At 36.2% G+C, this 25,987-nt stretch overlaps 1 protein-coding gene across 2 annotated transcripts; it reads right to left on the reverse strand.

Moving 5' to 3' along the window:
* Nucleotides 1-1,486: 1,486 nt before the first annotated feature.
* On the reverse strand, nucleotides 1,487-23,587 carry MS3_00002613 (uncharacterized protein). Of its 2 annotated transcripts, XM_051210215.1 has the most exons (8): nucleotides 22,875-23,587; nucleotides 20,811-21,041; nucleotides 18,679-18,793; nucleotides 17,655-17,901; nucleotides 14,326-14,561; nucleotides 6,171-6,353; nucleotides 4,449-4,548; nucleotides 1,487-2,866 (listed from the first exon to the last, which is right to left on the reverse strand). In XM_051210215.1, exons 2-8 carry the CDS (start codon nucleotides 21,011-21,013, stop codon nucleotides 2,220-2,222), a joined length of 1,731 nt encoding a protein of 576 aa, XP_051070184.1. In that variant the 5' UTR covers nucleotides 21,014-21,041; nucleotides 22,875-23,587; the 3' UTR covers nucleotides 1,487-2,219. The 2 variants fall into 2 exon arrangements, with proteins under 2 accessions (XP_051070184.1, XP_051070185.1); XM_051210216.1 differs by lacking the exons at nucleotides 1,487-2,866; nucleotides 4,449-4,548; nucleotides 6,171-6,353 and adding an exon at nucleotides 22,676-22,811 and having other exon boundaries at nucleotides 12,923-14,561; nucleotides 22,848-23,587.
* Nucleotides 23,588-25,987: the final 2,400 nt, after the last annotated feature.

Raw genomic sequence — 25,987 nt, forward strand, 5'->3', positions numbered from 1 at the left:
AAACTAGGGATCCCAGATATCATGCAATTGGATCAAGAAGTACTAAACAAGGACGAACGGATGTATTGTATTTCGAATTCAAAATCAAGCATTCAACAAGTACAAAGGAATCGTTAATCCATATTTTTGGATTTTGACAACTGCGACTCCTTTGGAATACAATACAGACCACTCAATTCTAATAATATCTGTGCAGCAGAACGCACTGATCTGTAGGGCCAGTGAATGTCATCCAGCCGTAGCTAAATCATCCGGCAGTTGGGCCATTGAATATCAAACAGATCATTGGTCCCTGTCAAGGACAACCAATGCGCATCAGTTAATCGTGTGCCATGGACTGGTGCACGCAGCAATGGTTTCGCTATCTTCGTACAAATATATTTCCATAATAACGTCTTTTGTGTTACACGGTGTTCAAAGCGGCCATAGTGCTTTGATACGTCGAAGGGATAACTACGTTAGATGCTGACTTCCAGGCGTGACTTCGAAGTTAGGTGGTTCGTCATACCATTCCCGTCTAACTTGAGTAAACCTCCAACCATTCAAAACAGACCATCAACGTTGGTGATTAACAGCAGTCAGTCAGCCACAACGTAGGACCAGGCACATAGACGCATCGGTCCAAGTTGCCATACTTCATTAACACAACAAGATGGACACCGGATTCATAAAAGTAGTTAATTCAGAGGTGGTAACATATAAAAGAAAGATTCCAATAAGGATATAGTACAGGAAAAAAGAATTAGTTCGTAGAAAGAAAGATATAAAGCGATTTTAATCTCTTAGTTTGAGGGAAGACAGAGAGTGTATACACTGACGCCATTGTGATCGATCGATTCTGAGCCAAGAGTCTACAACCACTGGTTACGACAGTCACGCGGAACCCAACCAAGTAGTCTGCATCTACCAACATGGCTCAGACTAGGAGTTAGTGATTTCAAGCACTGATGCCACGTTTTAGTTTGGCCGCCTCTAACTTTATTCCAACCATCCCAAACACCAGTTAGCATTGCACGTCGTGGTAATCGGTGTTCAGGCATACGTAACACGTGGCCCAACCATCTCAGTCGATGAAGATTCACAACCCCATCAACTGATTTACCATCATTCCCTAATACCCTGCGTCTAACCTCACTATTACTTACCCGGTGATCCCAGCAGATGCCAGCAATATTTCTGAGGCATCTGTGGTCAAATACTAGTAGCTTACAAGTGTCTTCTACTCCTAATGGCCATGTTTCGCTGCCGTAAATTAAAACAGAACGGACTGTTGCGCAGTATACTCGTACTCTTATTGATAGACGGATATCTCGCCTTCGCCATAGGTGACGTAAGTTGGCAAAAGCCAAACGAGCTTTTCGAATCCGTGCTGAGATTTCGTCAGAAACCATCCCATTAGGACTGATCAGACTTCTAAGATAAGTGAAGTTGTTGACATGTTCGACTACTTCACTCCCTATCCTTAGTTCAGATGTTGCCGCAGCACCTATTTTCAGAATTTAAAATAGGGACATTCGTCCATCCAAAGTTCTTTAAGATCTGAGGTTGGCCAGGAATTTCATCTGACTGCTTATATTCTGCCAAACAATACTTATCCAACGTCAACCGATCCTATCTCAACAACTACTTTTGCTTATCAGTGACTAACTGGTCAATCACGGGCTTGTATGTCCCAATGGATCAACGTACTTAGCATTCTCTTGGTCAAATTTCAATTGCTACTTTTTGTCTTGTTTGCATTTACTATAAAGTATAGGTTTATGATTTGCAGATTCGAAGTATAAACTAACGTTTTTCAGATGACTATCACGAGGCGAGACTGTCTTTCAACATTATTTAATCTTGATTGTATATTTCAGTAAAACTTAAGATCGATTAGTACGACAAATTACAAAGTATCAATTGGTTTTTTAATGCAAAACTATGGATAAATTAAACTAAGATACATTCATTAAGATATCGAATAATCACAAAATCACAGTCCCCACTTGTGATTAATAATTGTTACTCTAACAGGTAGGGATACGTATTATGTGTAAAATACATGAGGAAAAAGCATATGCTTTAACAATGATTCCACTAATACATAGAAAATAGTCCATACTTAAGTTGATAAAACTGATAATCAACATTGAGGTTTATATGTACATTTTAATTAACATTATTACTATTGTTTACTCAAAACACAAGCAATTTATTTACACAATGTAATGTGTCCGTTAATTATACGATTCATACTCAATATCCTTATCTTGATTCTCTAAATGTAAATCATCATCAGTACGACTATTATTTCCAGATTTTTGACCCTGATCAATATTCATTGGAACTCGAATAACTAATGCGGCATCATCAAAGAAAGGATTTTTAGCGTGCAGCTCACTTAACCAAAGTCGAATAAGTGCGGAAGATGCAGGTGATGGGATTTGTGGTAAATTGTATCTTTCTTTTTGATTTCGTTGTTTACAATCTTTTGAATCTGTATGATGAATTCTGTTAGAAACTTCCCAATCATATAACTTTTTCTGATTATCCAAAGCATCTGGTTTAGGTACAACAACTCCAACAGCAAGTATTGTACCCTCACCTTGTTCATGTTGACATAGATTGGATGGTAAATATTTATAGACATGACTTTGACGAATTGAAAGCCAACGTTTATCGAATTCTGGTTCACACTTACTTATAAATCTTGTAAAGACATTATCTTCATTACAATGGTGCAATTCAGTACCAACTGAACTCACTGTAGGAAGAAGACTCATATGTGGAAAAAGTGAGCGATTCGCATTTTGGGAATTGGAACTATTCAGTACTATATTTGAACTATCATTAGAATAGTTGAAGAATGAAAGATTATACGGTTCTGTAAAACGAAAATGTATAAAAACGCACATGAAAAATGTAAGATATAAGTAGTGCATTGTGACTATGAAATGGAGAACCAATTGTTTTACGTAGTCTGTCCAGCAAATACGCGAGCTAAGGTCATATAAACTCCATTTGAACAAATCTCGTCCTTTTGACAATATTTTCTATCTATAGTAACGGATTTAATATATCGTCGGTAGTTAAATTATTCAATCTATCTGAGAGGATCACATGCGACGATGGTCTTCACATATTTAAATAATTACCAATTACTCAGACAGAGAATCAGAAATTCCAAAACACAAAAGACGATATGCATCCGATCTTGTCATCAATACAAAAGTTCAACTGTCATCTTGACCCTGTATAATGCTTTTATGATTTTACGATCTTCACTGCAACACTTGATTTATGTGTAAACAGAAATCCTTAATGAATTTCTTGGTTTTCTACAAATTTCAGCAAATGTCTGATGCTATTCACTCTGAGTATTCATTGAATAATCTTAATAGTTTAGTTAATAAATGGTTTGCAACTTATTTAATTAATTTTCCTACAGTAAGTATGGAAGATAATTTAGAATTGAAGAGAGAAATATAGAAAATAAGAGGAATGATCAGTGACGCAATGATGTAATTGGTTGAAACGTTTTAAGTAATTTTATTGAGATCATTCAGTATAAGTGATGAGGTGTATTCCATTAGGAATAAACACTAACCGGGTAATCAATGGAAATTAAAATATGGTAGACATTCATTTTATTGTAGTCTGAGATTTATTGGAAGTACGAATATCAAGTCTAAGAACAACAATTTTCATTATAAAAAATGGCATCATTTAGTCTGGTTCGATTAACTGATACTTTTAATCTTTAAAATATCAATGTAGAATGTAATGTGCTTTATTCAGAATTATGTTTTTTTCATGATTGCAGCCGAATGAGTTGGGTTTGACAGTTATTTGAGAACTTTGAACATTAGTTAAATGATACCATATGGGATCAAAAATGTCAGAACACTGGTGATTAGACTCAGAGGTGAGTAAAGCAAAGCATGTTCAATGCATGAACTTATTAGACTTTAAGCGACATAATACAATAAAGAGATCGATTAATAATTTAATTCATATGATATTGAAATCAACAACTATTTCAAGTGAAAATCTCCTAAAAGAGAATCATCTTACAATTACTTCCCCCTAAAGATTGATTAGAGATGTAAGTCAATTAAGAAAAGTAAGCAAGAAGGAAATATCAAACTTGAGTGGTTATTCCTTGATGAGTTATTATATATTCCTAAGTGTTGACTCAACTCACTAGTTGTCGTTGTATCTTGTACTTCGTGATGTGATCTGAGAAGATACTTACAATCATTCATCTGGGATTTATAGTGTTTGTTGATTGGAGGTCTGAGGACGTGTGGTCAACTGATCGTGTGAATGAATACAGTACCGAAGTTGGTGGTTAATAGAGTATGTAAGACCATTATAATGTCTGTCTTGATCGACTACCTTGTATAAAATCATTTCATAACATGAAAAACACAGCAACAGGATCTTTAACGGAAATAAACACTTACCGTCTGCACTATGCTTTGGCACTTGGTTAACTTTCACTGAATTAATTTCTTTTTTTAATCGATCAGCATCGATCTCTGTCCATAAGGTGTAATAAGCAGCCTATGCATAAAGAAGTAAGGAGAAAAAAAGGATTACATTGACACCATATTACGACTCCACTTGTTTAGTATCTATAACCACTACATTTCACTCAACTTGTCCCAACCCAGAACAAGGATAAAATGGAAACAAGATACATATAAAATGACTGAAACAACAAAGAGTCTAGTAGTAAAGACACAAGCGTCTACAAAGAATTTACAAGAGAAACATCATCACACCATTAATTAACACCGGTTTCCGGACTATTGAGTAACCAATGCTAAAGTTAGACATCGAGTACTAGGTAAACATGGTAAATCAGTTAACGAGGCAGTGGATTTTCATGAATTGAGGTGACTAGGACGTGTTGTGCATGCCTAACAACTGCTTACCTCGACGGGCCATGTTGTCTAGTGTAGTAAGCTGAGATAGTCAAGGGCGGCAAAATAAAAACGTGTCATTAGTCCGTGAAGTCACTGTCTGTTGAACAGAGCCATATGGGTAGGTGTACATAATGCTCTCGGGGTCCGTGAGAATATCGTAACGAATGGTCGGAGACTTTGAACTTTGGGCTGATGAGACTCCTAAGATAAGTGGAGAGGTCAACACGCTCAACCACTTCACTCCCTATCATTAGTTCAGGTGCCGATGCAACCCAATCCTGAAGTAACATTTTGCATTTCAAAGGGAGAATCGCATGCCGGACATGCTTGCATTGTTGCTTACGGTGGTCAGAAAACTCTGCATTTTGTCACCGTCTTCACCAAATAGAACTACATCATCGGCATATTCCAAGTCAACAAGTGAATCTTCTGGTAGAAGTTCAACTTCTGGAAATTTAGATGAGGAAAGTGTTATCTCTAAAAGCACGTTAAAGAAGAATAGAGAGAGTGAACAGCCCTGACGAACACCACTGATACTATGATTATTTCGACTCCTTTGGTATTTTGTTAATTCTATCTCATTGTACGGATATGACGCGAGGTAACTAGAACATCCGTCCCGTATCTCACATTGATTACGACTGAGTAATAACTTGAATGGATTTATAATTGAGGTAATCCTTTCTGGACACAAATTAGTCTGCCAAATTTTCGCTAAGAAATGTTTTATAACGGTAGATGAAGTCATAATCCATAACCACTCTTCATCCCTTTGATGAATAGTACACGTCTCAAACGACCCGATAAATACTGAGAAAACATTGATGTCAACGAATCGGATTTACTTTGTATTTAGGTATCTAACAGCTGGATTACGGGATGAGGAAGCGGAAACAACTATATATTAGATAAAACAAACTTTGTACACATACTTGAACCACTTATTTACTCACAAATGGAGTAAAATTTACTTCACTTTTTAAAGATACAATCAATCAAATAATAAAACTGAAGAGATATGAATTATCTATGCGCATTAAGATGGTGGGCAATATTTGAAGTTCATGTGAATGGATTTTCGTTCTCTGAGCTGGATGGTTTAGTTGTGGAACTTTCAACAAAATTGTCATGTTGCTCGGAAGCTCCACAACTAAACCATTCAGCTCAGAGAACAAAACTCCACCACAATTTATGTATACGTTGTGAAAATTGACTGAATATTATTATGTTAATTCTCAGTACATCAATCTCACTTACTTGTAAATTTCTAAACCATACATAATGTGGTCCATCTAAATAAATCGTTGGTTTTGTACATTGAGTATTATTAATTTGATCATTGTGAATTTGTTTATTGGTACAATATGCTAGTAATGCACGCTGTTCAGGACTTTGAGCACTGATAAGTGAATCTGGTCTATCAGGATTAGATGAAGACATCTAAAAAATATCAGCAAAAAGAGAAATTCAACAATCATGGCGAAAACAAGAAAGATAAAAGATACCGGTTACATTAGATATTCGCAATTAGCATGATGTATTCCAATATTAATGCGCAGAAAATCTAATGCTACAATATGAATAATACGCGCTTGATCCATAGCAGTGGCACGAATTCACACTTAGATCGTCCTTACACATCAAAGCAATCAGTCTTCTAAAAAACTCTATCAGTAGTCTTTTAGGGTTACTGCCGGTCCTAAGTCCGGATAAGAGAAGGTTTTGCATGGGATCACCAACTCAATCCCATAGAAAACAACCTTGCTAAAGAGACGCTAACGAGGAAAAAATCGTTTAGACTATTCATACTCTACTCTGGAAGTTGAAGGATCTTCATTTAGGAGAATTATTACGCCTCATGATGAAAACTGAGATTCTTCAGAAGTCATTATGCCGACCTACCTTCCAACAACCAGGGAAACAATTAATATAGATATGTGGAATGTTCGGACAATGTGGGAGATTAAGAGGACCAGTCGAATTGCTGCGGGAATGAGGAGATACAATTTGGCGGTGCTCGGAATAAGTGGAAGCCATTGAACCCAACCTGGACAGAAAAGATAAGATTCGAGAGACGAAGTTGTACACTATTTATTATTTATAAACAATTTTCTACGCAACATACTCAATGTCCATTGACCGGATACCATCAGCAACAGCTCACTGTGGGAGAGAACAAACCAGCTTTCAGCTAAAGAGGAAACTAGAAAACGATGCCGAAGGTGAATAGGACATACACTGTGAAAATCATCAGACTGCATCACAAGGCAAGCCCTAACTCAGAATCCCGAAGGCAAAAGGAAAAGAGGAAGACATATTGCGAAAGGAATTGGAGACAGACATGAGAAGAATGAATAGCAAATGGAAACAATTGGAAAGGACAGCACAGACAGAGCTGGTTGGCGGTCTATGCTCCCACGAGGGGTCACAGACGTAAGTTTCCTGAAAAAGAAAAGGATGATACAATTATTCTGTTTACCTAAAATGTGCACATGATTCTGAAAGGCATATAACAAGTTAAGATATTAGAACATTATTTGGTTACTAAGAGAACGGCAATGGTCATGATGAGAATACGGTCAGTCAGCCACAACGTAGGACCAGGCACATAGACGCATCGGTCCAAGTTGCCATACTTCATTAACACAACAAGATGGACACCGGATTCATAAAAGTAGTTAATTCAGAGGTGGTAACATATAAAAGAAAGATTCCAATAAGGATATAGTACAGGAAAAAAGAATTAGTTCGTAGAAAGAAAGATATAAAGCGATTTTAATCTCTTAGTTTGAGGGAAGACAGAGAGTGTATACACTGACGCCATTGTGATCGATCGATTCTGAGCCAAGAGTCTACAACCACTGGTTACGACAGTCACGCGGAACCCAACCAAGTAGTCTGCATCTACCAACATGGCTCAGACTAGGAGTTAGTGATTTCAAGCACTGATGCCACGTTTTAGTTTGGCCGCCTCTAACTTTATTCCAACCATCCCAAACACCAGTTAGCATTGCACGTCGTGGTAATCGGTGTTCAGGCATACGTAACACGTGGCCCAACCATCTCAGTCGATGAAGATTCACAACCCCATCAACTGATTTACCATCATTCCCTAATACCCTGCGTCTAACCTCACTATTACTTACCCGGTGATCCCAGCAGATGCCAGCAATATTTCTGAGGCATCTGTGGTCAAATACTAGTAGCTTACAAGTGTCTTCTACTCTTAATGGCCATGTTTCGCTGCCGTAAATTAAAACAGAACGGACTGTTGCGCAGTATACTCGTACTCTTATTGATAGACGGATATCTCGCCTTCGCCATAGGTGACGTAAGTTGGCAAAAGCCAAACGAGCTTTTCGAATCCGTGCTGAGATTTCGTCAGAAACCATCCCATTAGGACTGATCAGACTTCCAAGATAAGTGAAGTTGTTGACATGTTCGACTACTTCACTCCCTATCCTTAGTTCAGGTGTTGATGCAGACCAGTCCTGAAGCAACAACTTGCATTTAGAGGGAGAGAAGCGTTTTCCAAACATCCTGGCATTGTTGCTCAGTGCTACCAGAAGACTCTGCATTTTGTCAGCGTCTTCACCAATCAGGACTATATCACCTGCGTATTCTAAGTCGATAAGTGAACCTCCTGGAAGGAGATCAATACCCGAGAACTCAGTCGACGAGAAAGTTATTTCCATCAGTAGATCTATGATAAAGTTAAACAAAAATGGGGAAAGTGGACAGCCTTGATGGACACCACTTGAGGTTGCAAAGGTAGATGACAGTTCGCCATAAGCTCTGACTCGACTAGTAGTGTTCGAGTAAAGAGCCTTCACAACGTTTATGTACTTCTGGGGTACGCCTTTCAATGACAGACACTGCCACAGAATCTCGCGGTCTACCGAGTCAAATGCTGCTTTTAAGTCAAGAAAGACCACCATTGTCGGACCCCGATAAGTATGCGTATGTTCTAGAATCTGACGAATGGTGAATATGTGGTCAATGCAGCTACGACCAGGTCTAAAGCCAGCTTGGTTCTCTCGTGTTTGCAGTTCACGAGTCTTAGTTAGGCGTCTGATAATTATCGAGCCTAGTATTTTAGATATTATATTAGTTAAACTAATCCCTCTGTGGTTGTCACAGGATGATTTTGACCCTCTCTTATATATTAGGACGATAAGTGATTGTGACCAGTTAGATGGGATAACGTCTAACTCCCAGATTTTAGCTAAAATATTAGTCAACCTAGTCGCTAAAATTGGACCACCATCCTTAAAGACTTCTGGAGCCAGTCCATCTGGACCAGCTGCCCTTCCTCGTTTCAGATTAACTATAGCCTTTTGAACTTCAGCGAGAGTTGGGGGACCTACTTCAATGTTCCATTTACACTGTCTGGGAATGGAGGGTAGTTGTAGAGTAGCTGAAGGCCAGCTGAACTGTTCTCTGAAATGTTCCGCCCATCGTTCTAAACGTCTGGACTAAGAGCAGATGAGAGTATCGCCTTTTTCCGATATAATCTCACTTACACTTGACTTATTAATTCCAATTTCTTTTATTAGTCTGTAAAGCTGTCTTGTGTTCCCTATAGTCGCCGCCTTTTCCATCTCTTTTGCTTTCGTTGCCCACCACTGCTCACGGTCGTTTCTTAGATTTTTTCTTAACCTAGATCTGATTTGTTGTCGCTCTTCATCATGTTCGGAACCTGATGGGACGAGTTTGCGAGAATCCATCAGTGTGATAGACTTTGAAGAAATCCACTGGTTCTTTGTAACTCTGTGGTTTAAGTCGCTAATAGATGTCACTGCTGCTTCCACAGCTGCTTGTATGTCTTTCCAAGCAACATCTGGGTCAGCCTCGTCTTCAGAACTACCTAAGTGTGAACTCAGTTGTTCTTGGAACCTATTTTTGGTTTTCTCGTTACTCAACTCAGTTCTAATGGGTCTTCTCAATGTGGCTTTTTGAGTCCAGTGAGGCGCAAGCAGATGCGTGCCCGTATTAGGGCATGGTCGGAGTCCAAGCAGGTACTCCAGAATGAGCGACAATCTTCTACTGACCCTCTCCAACGAGGACTGATGGCAATATGGTCTATTTGAGTCCATCGTTGGTTTGGTGTAGGGGTCGCCATGTTAGACGATGTCTCTCCTTATGCTTAAAATTTGTGTTTGCTAAAAATAAGCGATTGTCTGAGCACAGTTGCAGCAGACGGTCACCATTATCTGTTCGCTGTGCCGGAATGCTAAAATATCCACCTAAATGCCTTTCTGTTTGGTTTAAACTACCTATCTGAGCATTAAAGTCACCCCCTACGAGTACTATGTCTGAGCGTTTAGCTTTCTGAAGAAGTTCGGACAGCTTTCTGTAAAATTCATCTTTCACATCATCTGAGCTGCAGTCAGTGGGAGCGTAGGCAGGAACGACGAAAAGGCAACGACGTGTGTCCCTATCCTTCCGAGTTCTTACGGAGCCGTTTAGCCGAACAGCACATAGACGACTGTTGACGGGGATCCACTCTAGCAGTGCTTGTTCCGCCCTCATGCTTAGTGCTATGCCTACACCTGCCAGTCCACGAGAACTGGCCATCGGGTCACCAGATACACGTAGGGTGTATCTCGTTGGCTCTCCGTTTTGCCGAGGTGAGGTCAAGTGAATGACCACACTGGAATCCTGTATGCGTGTTTCGGAGAAACAGCATACATCAATGGAAAGAGACTCTAGGGTTTTAGCCAAGGAAGCCTGCTGACCGATTTGACATAGGGTGCGTACGTTGAAGGCTCCAATGTGTAGTTTGGAGCATGGTTTCAGTAGACCTGTGACAGGGTTTTGAGCACTAGAATCGTTGGCTATGGTGACACTTGAAGAGGAAGCCGAAGGAGGAAGTTTAGGGTTGAAAGTCGATGTAGGAGGAATAATAGGAATTGAAGAAGGAGGTTGATTATGAATACAGTGGTCTTGGGTGCTGTTAGAGGTATGAGGGCGGTTATCACTTCCCGGTTGCCCACACCGTGGAAGGGTATTTCTTGAGGAACCTGAAAAAAAAATTGGATTAGTGTTGGTCTTGACGACCTGGGAGCGTGACCGCAGAGCCCAAGGGACAACTGCTTGAGGCCGGTCGCGCACGACCTTTTTGTGGAAGGTTTTTGACGTGTTAGCTCCGTTCTTCAAAGGGCCTTACCGCCGGAGACGAAAATCCGTGAGGTAAAGTGAGGTGTGACATTTTTAGGGTCGACCTTTTCTAACCCCACCCCTCCTCGTGGGAAGGCAGCATCGCTGTCATGCTGGTTGTCTGAAGGAAACACCTTACTGCTGTCACACCTCTGTACAGTCAGCAGTACGACTTCGCCTTCGGACCTTGGGTTTGTTGCTTTTAGTCTTACCGCTCTTCAACCGACCTGTCTGACATGGTAGGACCTCGAGGAACGGTTGTTCCAGCCAGTATAGCTCGGTTGCTTCATCACGATAGGCAAGCCCGACCACCAAGGGCGGCCTGCTTGATCATCTGGGCTACCTGTTCCTGTCATCTAAATATTTCAACAAGTTATCTATTTTTGTTTGTTTTAATATATCATTATGTTTATTAATTGCGTAACCTATTCTGCTGCGTTTCTGAAAAGTGTACAACCTTTCGTTGTCAAAGTTACAAAAAACTCAATAAGAGACAATGTGGTTGCTGGCAATATACAACGGAAAGAATGCGCATTATTCAGATGTTCATTTACTGAACAGCTAACATCTAACTGGCGATCACTCAATATTTATCGCCAGGACCGACCAAGAAGAAAGAAACGGAAACTTGTTGAAATACTTTACGCTGAGAATTCTATATTGTACCAAAAATATAATATTGAATAAAGCTAATAATAATAATAATAATAATAATAATAATAATAATAATAATAATAATAATAATAATAATAATAATAATAATAATAATAATAATAATAATAATAATAATAATAATAATAATAATAATAATAATAATAATAATAATAATAATAATAATAATAATAATAATAATAATAATAATAATAATAATAATAATAATAATAATAATAATAATAATAATAATAATAATAATAATAATAATAATAATAATAATAATAATAATAATAATAATAATAATAATAATAATAATAATAATAATAATAATAATAATAATAATAATAATAATAATAATAATAATAATAATAATAATAATAATAATAATAATAATAATAATAATAATAATAATAATAATAATAATAATAATAATAATAATAATAATAATAATAATAATAATAATAATAATAATAATAATAATAATAATAATAATAATAATAATAATAATAATAATAATAATAATAATAATAATAATAATAATAATAATAATAATAATAATAATAATAATAATAATAATAATAATAATAATAATAATAATAATAATAATAATAATAATAATAATAATAATAATAATAATAATAATAATAATAATAATAATAATAATAATAATAATAATAATAATAATAATAATAATAATAATAATAATAATAATAATAATAATAATAATAATAATAATAATAATAATAATAATAATAATAATAATAATAATAATAATAATAATAATAATAATAATAATAATAATAATAATAATAATAATAATAATAATAATAATAATAATAATAATAATAATAATAATAATAATAATAATAATAATAATAATAATAATAATAATAATAATAATAATAATAATAATAATAATAATAATAATAATAATAATAATAATAATAATAATAATAATAATAATAATAATAATAATAATAATAATAATAATAATAATAATAATAATAATAATAATAATAATAATAATAATAATAATAATAATAATAATAATAATAATAATAATAATAATAATAATAATAATAATAATAATAATAATAATAATAATAATAATAATAATAATAATAATAATAATAATAATAATAATAATAATAATAATAATAATAATAATAATAATAATAATAATAATAATAATAAAGGTAGCAACAACGGTCGGGATGAGAATACGGATTGTTTGTCCATGACAGATTTTTGTTGCGAAAAAGTATAAACATTAATAGTAGGTTAAGTAAGCAGAAATTTTAAAATCTCTACTGAATCTTAAAATAATCTAATTCTTAGTGAAATACTACTAAAAGCAAAGGGATGAACCGAACAACCTTTTTTTATCAATAAGCAGCATAAAAAGTAATGAGAGAATAAGTTAGGTACATAAAAATGAGTCCAATGAATAGTAACTAATTAAAATGAAGTTTAACTTTTTTTAGAACACTAGATTTCTTCGAATGAGCAATAGAATCCTTAATATTAAGTACGGAATTGACACGTACCATAATAGATATCCAGACAGCGACCAAGCCATCACATGTCAAATGAAATTCCATTAAGAAAACATTACTTTCCTGACTAACACATATTATGAAAAAATACAGAGGGTAAAAAACATAGATTACACATCGGACATATTTGACTGTCTATCTAGAACATCAACTAATCAAAATTGGCTTCTACCTACACAACATCGATGGTCAGGCTGAATGTGTGGACTTGTGATTCATCACTTGAAGTACATAACCGTTCATCCATTGCGTCATTGGTTGAAACTAATTTAACTATTTTGGTTTTGGGTAAATGAGTAATAGTTGAATGAACCAACTTGCGTGCATTTTTGTTGGGTTTTACAGTAGTATTTATTTGAAATCGTGAATCGATCAATATTAAACCACTATTGAAAACCTGGAAGTAAATAAACAGGTGTTTTTTCCTGGTACGAAACTCCTCGGCACTGAGTATCAACGACCTCAAACGCGGGAATCGGACCCAATTGTATATTACTTGATAGTACAGATCAGGATTCGGGCCCAATGCCTTTAATTTCCTAGTTAAGCCAAAACTTTCAGATCACTAAATTCTTACTGACTGTGAGTAGCGAAATAACTGTCGAGTGTCCTTGTTTTGTAGAGGTCTTCTATAGCTGGACATCAGTGAGTGATGAAAATTACGTTCAAATTGAACTCAAACTTGAGTTCGCACAAGATTTTGATTAATATAACTCAGAATCGGTCACAAAGACGCAGATTCACTCACTTTTTATCTTCCTCTAGAGATTTTGAGTTCCAACATTCTTCCACGACTACGTTTTCATTCAGTATTTTCAAATCTTATTCTCAATGTTTAGTCTTCCTCGTTAGCATTGCTACTACACCGTTTCGACCCATTTATTATTCATGTTGTTAATTTCATCTGATCGTGCTGATGTGGTACGAGAACCTGGGATCAACTCACAAATGTGTCAGACTACAATGATTATGACTGACTGACGTAGGCATCTTAATAAAATTGTATTAATCGATAGACGCTAATTTTTGTTTAATTAACTAACCTGTACAACAGTGAATTCTGTCATCCGATCGGGGCATATTCTTTCAGCAATTAAACAGCCCAATTTAATGGGATCTAAATCAAGATCATCAACGATACGAAGTGGTAATGTCCATGGATTACTATAATACAATTTAGGCATCCAATACATTAGACGACGATAAGCATTCATAGCATGATTACGCCAACCGAAAACGTCGATAATCATTTGGCCAACTTCATCATCTGGCAAGACGTCTAGTGAATTTCAACGTAATAATAAAAAAACTTCACATAAGGTATACAAAAAGCTACTATCATTTAACTGTATATACACTGCGTTATCAAAATTAATCCAAACCGAGACAGAAATTCCAATGATTGCAAATATAAATTTGAGAAGAAACTGTTTTATTCTCTCCGCTCCATTACTTAATCAAGCAGCACCTATAATTGACTCGTAAAAAAATTAAATTACTTTGCTTCAACCTTTTGTCCCTTTTTATTCTCATTTTGTGTAAACTGTAATTCAACTCATTCATTAACTCATTTATATCGAAAGCTCTGTTTTGTATAAACTATCTCAAGTCGCTGAATGTTCAAATATCTGAATGTTACTACCGAATACAAAATTTGAATCAACTTTCCTGAGGTCATGTGTACCACTTTAAAAGATTTTCTCCAAGGTCAGGACACTGCAACAGATAGGAAAATAGACATGTTTGTCTATATATTTAAAAAGTCTTAACGTTGATGTTTTCCACCCGGCAGACCGTATTCGAAACTCTGAAGAAAAGCTACAAATTGGTTCTCCATCTATCGATTCGGAAAATTTGTTTTATAGATGCTTATCCAGTACATCAGACTAAACGCTGTTGACATTTATTATAACGAACTGATTGGTATTAGTAAAATGAATGGAGTGGTTTAACTAATCTGTTTGGTAATAGAATCAGTATTATTCCATACTGGTGAACGAGCGAAAACTAGATTTTTATCTAAACGTAGGTTTCCTCAAACGTACCAAGTTAAGATCGATTCGAAAAATGAATTTTAATATTTAATTCTAGTGGGTGACAGTTGTCAATCATCATTATCAAGTGGAAACCTGCCATGAATATGTATCAATTTAAGTTTGATTTGCAACATCAGCACAAATCAACAAGAGAAGCAGAGAAATTCATTTCATAACTGCAATGGAAGTCGACGACACTGTAAAACAGTGCAAAAGGAACGAATGAGATTGAAGAACGAAAAAAAAGTTTGAGAATGAGTATGATTGTTAATTTTCATTCGCAATGTATGCAGTTCGGCATCTTGGACTATAATGTCTATCATTGAATGTCTTTAAGAATTATCCCAGGCTACCGATTCCATTTGTCGGATAAAAATGCCTACACTTAAGTCCAAAATTGAAAATAACAATCAGATACTACACAAATTGATCTGTCTATTTAGTATTATTAACCATCTCTATCTAAATGCTATTAATTTTGGTTGTATACTATGGTATGGTAAACAGTCGCTGATAATTTGGAATAATGAATTAAACTTACAATTCAGTCAGTCAGTCAGCTACAACGTAGGACCAGGCACATAGACGCATCGGTCCAAGTTGCCATACCTCATTAACACAACAAGATGGACACCGGATTCATAAAAGTAGTTAATTCAGAGGTGGTAACATATAAAAGAAAGATTCCAATAAGGATATAGTACAGGAAAAAAGAATTAGTTCGTAGAAAGAAAGATATAAAGCGATTTTAATCTCTTAGTTTGAGGGAAGACAGAGAGTGTATACACTGACGCCATTGTGATCGATCGATTCTGAGCCAAGAGTCTACAACCACTGGTTACGACAGTCACGCGGAACCCAACCAAGTAGTCTGCATCTACCAACATGGCTCAGACTAGGAGTTAGTGATTTCAAGCACTGATGCCACGTTTTAGTTTGGCCGCCTCTAACTTTATTCCAACCATCCCAAACACCAGTTAGCATTGCACGTCGTGGTAATCGGTGTTCAGGCATACGTAACACGTGGCCCAACCATCTCAGTCGATGAAGATTCACAACCCCATCAACTGATTTACCATCATTCCCTAATACCCTGCGTCTAACCTCACTATTACTTACCCGGTGATCCCAGCAGATGCCAGCAATATTTCTGAGGCATCTGTGGTCAAATACTAGTAGCTTACAAGTGTCTTCTACTCTTAATGGCCATGTTTCGCTGCCGTAAATTAAAACAGAACGGACTGTTGCGCAGTATACTCGTACTCTTATTGATAGACGGATATCTCGCCTTCGCCATAGGTGACGTAAGTTGGCAAAAGCCAAACGAGCTTTTCGAATCCGTGCTGAGATTTCGTCAGAAACCATCCCATTAGGACTGATCAGACTTCCAAGATAAGTGAAGTTGTTGACATGTTCGACTACTTCACTCCCTATCCTTAGTTCAGGTGTTGATGCAGACCAGTCCTGAAGCAACAACTTGCATTTAGAGGGAGAGAAGCGTTTTCCAAACATCCTGGCATTGTTGCTCAGTGCTACCAGAAGACTCTGCATTTTGTCAGCGTCTTCACCAATCAGGACTATATCACCTGCGTATTCTAAGTCGATAAGTGAACCTCCTGGAAGGAGATCAATACCCGAGAACTCAGTCGACGAGAAAGTTATTTCCATCAGTAGATCTATGATAAAGTTAAACAAAAATGGGGAAAGTGGACAGCCTTGATGGACACCACTTGAGGTTGCAAAGGTAGATGACAGTTCGCCATAAGCTCTGACTCGACTAGTAGTGTTCGAGTAAAGAGCCTTCACAACGTTTATGTACTTCTGGGGTACGCCTTTCAATGACAGACAGTGCTACAGAATCTCGCGGTCTACCGAGTCAAATGTTGCTTTTAAGTCAAGAAAGACCACCATTGTCGGAAGCCGATAAGTATGCGTATGTTCTAGAACCTGACGAATGGTGAATATGTGGTTGATGCAACCACGACCAGGTCTGAAGCCAGCTTGGTTCTCTCGTGTTTGCGCACACTTACAATTAGTTGTAACAGTTTGTTTTTTTATTCACTTTGATATTCAGTATTGAATTTGATTTATCTGACAATATATGGGCTCTCTAAATGCATGGCTACATGATCCCTATACTTGAAAATTGGCTATGGATACAAGACTCATAAGCTGGATTTGTCTACATACCAATGTTGATAATCACAAAGGGACTCAAACTCAATGCCTATTGCTTTAAACTTCGGATCTATAAGTCATCAGACTAAAAGAGTCACAACAGAACACTTACACTGATGTAAAAAAGATTTTTCATGGAATAAAGAGATTCAACTCACGATATCTTGACATTTGACTTAATATGTCAATCATAACTTGTTGTTGTTTTGGAAAATGACCAAAATCAGCTTGTAAGAAACGTTTCACAACCATTCGTCCAGTAGGAAATAAACGAATTACTGCTTTATAACAATCTAAATCATCAACCACTTCATATTCAGGCATTTTAGTTAGTGCATTTTCAATGAACGAAGTGAATCCTTTACGACTTGGTCCTGATCGTTGAATAAACATTTCTAAAATATGCTGTAATAATATAACAAGAGATAAAAGTACAAACTTTAGGCGTTACATGTTATTAGTTGTTTAATCAGTCATAGAAGAATTATAAATATGGTATACATGCATATTATTGGTGCATATCGTAACACGTCAAATCAACGTAGTGGGAGATAGAAACATACGAAATTAATGGGATGCGGAGTGAAGTAGGGGAAATAGTAATAATAATATGTTGCTGATTAGGTGTAGAAGGAAAAATGACTAGAGATAGTCAGATAAATATATTATCAGTTTATGGAGTCAATGATCGTTGTTAGAATTCATGTTAATAAGTATAACTTTTGTTGATTGATGTCTACGAGTTGTTAGAAATCCCAATTGTGGACAAGTGTTCGACTAGGAAAACGTCGACATATTGGACAAAGATAACATAGAGGAAAACCACTGACTTAGCAGTCAGGTTACTACACAATCAATAACCATACTGAAACAGACCAAATTTATCAACTTGTTAGAGAAAATTGTCACTAACTATATGGTCAGGAATCAGGTTAAAGAAAATAATCAAAATGAATACGAGGATAATTGCTATCCATGTTACTTCTCATTCAACTATCGTTAATTTGTTGATTTCCACTAGCTACACTGGTATGAGGTATGGCAACTTGGATAAATGCACACTCATTGTGCTTGGGTTCTAAATTGATAATAACTAGATCAAGTAGCTAACACTTTGAAAAATCATATATAACAAGTGTATATAATTACGATAAAAAAATACATCCTGTGAGTATTGCTTACAAGGAATGTACGTTTCTTCCATTTTCGGAGTTCTGTCCTAGTCATACTAGTATCAGATCCTTTCCAATGTGACAATTCCGATTTTTCAACTTCTTGGACTGCATCCAACCACTCACTAAAATTTTCGAAGGGAAACAAAATACAAAAATTGAATGTGAGCGTGAGTATTCTTCGAAATGCTAAACATTTCCCAAATAGTTACGTTAAGAAGCAAATAAATCATCACCGAACTAGTGTTTCGTGATACCTCAGAAATATACAATTTTGATACCTACCAAAATGGAATAACTAACTTTTAATTTAAGTAATTTTTAGTAGTTAAATTATGGAAGCTCTTTACACAAAACAATGAGTAGAGCTGTAATAAAAGTCAGGCTGTAATCGACTGATATTTTTCTGTTAGTTGAGTTTCTAAACATGAGCAAGCTAAACGGCGATTGAAGTGAAACTGAACGAAGGATCGGAGTAATAATGTATTAACGTAGAAATTGTTACACTAGTCTCAACTGTAAGTCCTTTTATTTTGATTAGTGACAAAATGAACCATTAATTAACAAGTCTTTGATATAAAAGTAACAGATTATCTCTTAACAGCGAAACAAAAGAAAACATAAACACGAAGCGATACATCGAATTAAATTTAGTGAAATTAGAACGAGTGGTAAAACATTCTGTATGAAATAATATTGTTCATGCTCCGAGTAGTGATGAAAACTAAGTGTATTTTGTTTGCTAAGATCAATTTCGAAACAGCTTAAACTAGCGTTTACAACTGAATTTATCATGTCTCATGAGCTTATATCAAAAAGCCAACAACTTTTGATATAGCTCAGAGGCAAGTAAGGACATAAGGTTTACATGAGATGTTTCAATTTTTAATCAATAAAGGTTTTTTTAAAAAGTATCATAATACACAATAAATACTCCAAGAATGATGAAACATTGAGGTCTACAAGTATCGTTTATCTCTGATGTTCATGTTCTATAGGTTTACTTTACAAGAAAGAATATTTTTGAACTGTACAACTGATACTAAACATGCTGTTGAAGGTTTGATTTGTCACTTAAGTCACGATTGTTAGACTATTTAGAAAATAGTGGTAAATGTATTGATTCCGCCGTAATTACGTTAGAAAAATTTTTGGCGACATTTGTATTGAGAATATTATGCAGCATGATAGACAGGTGCATGTATCATTGAAGTGAACAGTAACTATACAAGAATAGGAGGACTCTATGATTGCTCTCACTATATTATTGTAAGGCATTGGGAATAGTACAGGTATTTAAGTAGATGTTTTTGGTAGTAGTGTGGTGGACAGTATTAGATTTAGCACTATTATCATGTTAGTCTAATCAATATAAGGTCCAGTGTACAACACTTCGGTATCACTACCTATATTATACTTTTGTGAAGCATGAGCTTTGAGCTGAGTACGTTATACGGTTTTCTGTTGGACCATCTCTGCTTTCGTAATATTACTCACCTTACATTCGATTGAGAGACTAGGTGACGTGTCTCAGTATATTGGTGATAACTAAATTAGTGGAGTTATCGTACATCATTCACTTAAGGAGTTTGTAAACGCTCTTCATGTGACTGTTTCCTAACTGTGAAGCTGGCTGGAGTTGTCATTCTTAAGAATAATATAATAATAATATTATTATAATAATAATAATATGAAAAATCGCACTATCAGGTAAAAACTTGTTAGTTCATTAAGACTATGTGGATAAGATTATAGAAATTACGAAACTTTGTAAGTTGAAACCATTAAACATGTTTATGTTTTTCATAGGCAGTAAGATATATTTTGAGGGGAAAGAAATCTACCTTGGTTATATTTGAATTTGAATCATCTCTTTTAGTATTATAGTCCTTATTGTAACCACAAGGTTTACTTTTTCTTTTCCTTACAAGAATACTATTTCGTTTAGTGTGATGTCCCGTCGTCCTAAACTTTTTTTGCTTCCCAATAAAGTATAAAATAAATCATGAAATCGACATCTTAGCAACCAGAAAATTTATTTAATCGTACAAGAAACAAGATTAGACTTCTGGCAATCTATGATCAATGAAAAATTATCCTGTTATGATAAAATAAGAAAATTTGAAGGTAGATCCAACTTACCTGTCATTTGGTACACTCTGAGAGTCTTTAGACTGACTAGAGGCAGCTTCATTAAGCTTCGACTTGATGAAAGAAAAAAATGAAGCAGGACGTGAAACAACTGGCATCATTAGTTTGGTTGTACCAAATCGATTCTCATAATCTGACATTCGATGTAAAACTGTGAATAATCGCAATCTACGTATGAGTTCAATACGAGCCATTCTATTTCAGTTCAAAGGCTTAAATGATCTAGAGACAAACAATGATATAAAAATTGACGAGAATTATGCTCAATCAACAGTAAACAAGCTGAATTTACTTTTACTTAAAATTGAGGATACAGTGTTTTAATTTCTCCTAAAAATTTTATTTCTGCAAATAAATCTTTTCAGGATAATTTTATACTTTTAGCATTAAGACATTTACATACACAAATCGCCAAATGCAGTTAGTAACTTCGCTTATTTGCTGTCCATCTCAACAATATAGTAAGAACGCCGAAATATACTGACAAGCCACACTGTCCCTTCGTCATCTCGGCCAAAGTTCCGATAACTTCATCTTAAATGGAGTACAAAGCGACTTACAAAAAAACTTTACGACATTAGGGAAACCAGGCACTCTTACAAAATAGTAGTAGCAGATCGCCTTGACGCTCACATCCGTAAGCTAAACCAAACTGAAAAATACTTCATTGTGCCTGAGGGCATCACAGGAAAACGCAGCAGATAACGGTGACCGTCTCCTCTAAATACGCTCAAACAACCGCTTAGTCCTAACAACTACAAACTTTAAACATAACAAGAGATCATGTGAGGACTGGTACCTTCCGACATCAACACAACGGTGGACACAAACAGATCATATCATCATCATCCATCGTTTGAAAGGCTTGACAAAAGACTGACATCTCTTTTCAGCCACAAGCTTGAACTCTGATCAGCTAGGGTTACTGGAATACTGGTAAGATTTTGGGATATGCTCCCGTCTGACTGATCGTAATCGCTGATTTTCAGTTTAGAAAAAAGGATAGCAATCTTCTTGTGATAACCACAAACAAGTCAACTCGACTAACAGTGTTTGAAATATTTGTATCTATAATCACGTGACGCTTAACTAGAACTCTTCGGAAGCGAACTCAGGAGCATCGCGAATGTTTCACACGTGAAGGTGCATGTATGAACTGAATATTTACTTTTCGTCAGATTTTGGAAAACGGGCACATATACCGGCGGACAGTTTCATGACCGCAAGGAAACATCTGACCTTGTCTATTGAGAGGTTTCGTGACCGAGTTTAACACTGAAAGGTGTACCAAATAAGTACATTAACCTTGTGAAAGTTCTCTACTCAGACACTACTGGTCGAATCAGAGCTTATGATTAAGTTTACCCGAGTTGTATACCTCAAGTGGAGTGCGTCATGGTTCTCCACTGTCAGACTTTGTTTATATTATATTTGTATTATATATAGGCGAAAACTGGACAATTCGGTGCCTAAATGAAGGCAGTAGACAACTCAGCAACATTTGAGACATAGGGGAACAAGGGGTAAATTCTGCACTATTTACCCATAACAGGCGAAAAGGTGGACATTCTGGTGCGTTTCCCCATTATACCTCCTTTATATTCTAACGAAATGTCCACTTTATTTCCACGTTGCTCTCCTTTCTTTCCTCTTCATTGGTTGTTTAGGAACACAGTATTGCTATTTTGGGTAAAGTCGTAAGAAATCTGGTAGTTTAAATTAGCAAGGTGTCATAAGATTATGGAGAAATATTGGGGAAAACCCGAAATTTCCCCATGACTTTACAGACCTGGGGAAATTTTGAGGTTTTGTGCCATTTCCCCGAAGCTTTTTGTAGCGGCTTTCTCAAAACTTACCTAAAACGGATGAAATTTTTCCGAAATAGGGAGATTGGGAGGTATTATAGTTGCAACTATGGTATCGTTTATACACAAACGAGTCAAAGGCAATAACTATGTGTCTCTTATGTAAAAAGAAACAAGAATAAAAACACTTGATCAAACATAAGTGTTATATAATACACAATACAATACGGTAATTCGGACATATTCTAACTCGAAGTTAAACATGAAGTTAGACGATCAAATTTGTCTGATATTTTGCCCCGGACGACCTTGAGTTAAATGGGCAAATGATTGTGGACGGAATAAAAGCAACTTTCGTTTAACGAACTTCTGTATCTGTTATTAGTGGATCACTGATTTCTCTAAGTAAGAACCTTGGTATATTTATTGATGAAAAAATAAATATTAGTAAATCATTGTGAAATATCGTCTTTAGTCCTTAAGAATATGTCAAGCTTTTTCTTGTAGGACTCCTGGGAAATGGCTTAGACCACCTTAACTGGCAGAGAATTCAAGGATTTGACTACTCACAAAGAGTAAAAGGTGTGATTGTTATCTAGTTTTCTCTGTTTTGTTTTTGATTTCTGCGTGCCACCCCTAAAATTTGTGTTGGACCTGAACTTATGTGATAAGAAGTGTTTAGGATTTTGTAAGTCGGTAATTTGATCCGTTCTTTGCCATGTTTGAATTTCAGTCCCCGAACTGATTTCGTGGCTCGCCTTTGGATACGTGTCAATGTATCCTTACCAAACAAGAACATGTCAGTTTTATTCCCTCAGCCCAAAGGAGAACCATTAACTCCTTCAGTGTTTGACTTCAATCGATTACGATCAACACCCAGTCAGTATTTGGAAATACTCCATAAATTTCATATGCTTTACTTGCTTTTTATCCTATTTCACAGCGTTTACCTTCTTCCTCAAATTATCACCCATGATTTTTGATCGTGTCCTCCAGATGAGAATCAGAGTTTGTAAAAGAGTGGAGGGTAGGAAAATGAAACAAGAATATCTTAATAAATATTGCGAGCAGGCCACCCAACACCATGATGGTGAGTTATGATTTCCCTGTCTGTTTGTCGCGTGTTTACTCACCTGCCTCTTGAATCGCCCTCAAGTCAAAAATAAAGAATATACTTCGAGGAAAACAAGTAATTAAAGTCAGTCAAATCTGGGGAATTGCTGCACTGTTTATACAAAACAATCAGGTAATCAGATCATGCCTTTGAAAATGCCATGTTTTGCCCTGGCAGGAATATATTACAGATATATATAAAGAAATATAAAATTGTAAGTGATAAATGTTCGGTTCCATATAAGTTTTTGTTTTCCAATACGGGTCGGTAAGCTGGAAGGAAATAGACACGGTCTAGCCAACTTGAGCGCGATGATGCATTGAAACGGTAGGTTACTTTTTTCAAGAAAAAAATGCATGTGAATCTGTCAGAAGTTCCAGTCATAACCAAATATACAACTATGGGTTTGTGACTGTAGTCTTAAGCTGTAATGTCATGACATTACCAAGATGTTTGTGGACAACTCTTTACCAGTAAACCTAAGTTGTTACAAGGCATTGTGTAGTATGAGAAAAATTGAGGTTTGTCCTAGACTTATAAAACTGATTATATGGATATGGTGTAAACCAATCAATTAAAAATGAGTTGGAACCCAGCATTTTTGGCCCACTGATCAGGTATATACGACTGAAACTATCGAAAGATTTTAAGAAATCTATGTCAATGACATCAACTATCTCCCTTCGATCAAGAACGGTTGTCCGCCTGTTCACAGAGGTCAGAAGGTTGGTTGCACGAAGGTGGTTCTTCCTTAACCCATGCTGTTGAGGTCTTAAGAAGATTATGGATAACATGTAAATAGTTGTGTTTCAAAGACTTCTTAATTTCTGATGGTAGTGATAGAAGTGCTACCAGCTGTAAGGTTCGCTCAGTCAGTTTCTCTCAAAAACTGACTCAATGTTCGTCGACTTTCAATCTTATGGGACCGTGCCCCAGCTTAGTGAATGTGAGACCCTTGTACTAAGCGGCCTTGTCACTGTAATCTTATGAATCAGATTCGAATCAGGAGAAGTATCTATGCTTAGGTGCTGCGGTTTCTGATGCACCAAGTCAGCGCTCAAGTTCACCTCCAAGAGTCCCGTTGATTTGCCGGTAAAGCCCTTGTCAATGTGGTTTGTATGTGACGGTTGAAACGTATGAGAATACTGTTCTGCCAGAGGCTGGACGGTATCAACAGGGTTGCTCCGCCCCCATTCCTGTTTTTCTGTTGTCGCGGGACTAAAACTTGCCGTATAATGCCAGTCCTTTGTCAATAATATAAAATGATGCCTTCACTTTAGACAGTTTCATCAGATGAGTATTATTGACTTCACATAGTTCATGCGATTTATCCATTTTGTATGGTAAACTTGCAGCGTTTCTGTATCAGTAGTTGGTGCGTACAATTTAAAACGCTAGATATTCCATGTTCTTTGTCTGCATGGACCTTGTGTGAATGAACTGGCAACCTATCCACATAGAGTTTTCCCAGCACACAGTCCCTGTCCCTCTCACTTTGTTCCTTGTTCTTGACAGTCCACGAGTGTGATAGTCAGTTCCCACTTGCTTGTGTGCTCAATCCTTGCATCATGTGACCCGTCCAGATGCATGTAAATTCCACTTGGTGACCAAAGTTTGTCAGCTTAGAGTGCCTTGAGAGTGACAGCAGTAACTTTAGAGGGTGGGAAATCTGTCTTTATTAGTCTGGGTCTAGAATCCCCATCGCTCTCGGATAATAACACTACTTGTTGTGTCACGATGTACTTTGGCTTCAAGGACCACTTCATGAATTTCAACTCTAGAAGATTATGGTCTGCATAGTCAGGATCCGTCTTTTCCAGGTCGCCTCACATAATCATCGTGTTCTTGATGAGGTTGTGCCCAGATTATAGCATGTCTCGCGATATCCTTCGTCCTCCACCGATTTTAACATGTGGCTGACCAGAAGAACATATGAAGAATTATGGTCTACTATGATATTAGTACTGCTCTAATAATAGATCTAATCCTATAATTGTAGATTTATCATGATATAACTGCCTAATCTATAAGATCTTACGAGGAAGTCACATAATCGTCTACACCAACTCACTGCATCGTAGTAGTTACCAATACATGATAGAGAACAATCTTAGGTTGGAGGTGGAACAATATAGTTAATATGAATATAAAATATAAGGTAACAATCAGCTGGGACAACGCCTGTATGGCCGAGCCATGCCATACGATCAACTCTAATTAATTCACTTCCTTCTTCCCGCCCTAATCAT

Source organism: Schistosoma haematobium, chromosome ZW (assembly GCF_000699445.3).
Source record: "Schistosoma haematobium chromosome ZW, whole genome shotgun sequence".
In the NCBI taxonomy this organism is placed as follows: Eukaryota; Metazoa; Platyhelminthes; class Trematoda; order Strigeidida; family Schistosomatidae; genus Schistosoma; species Schistosoma haematobium.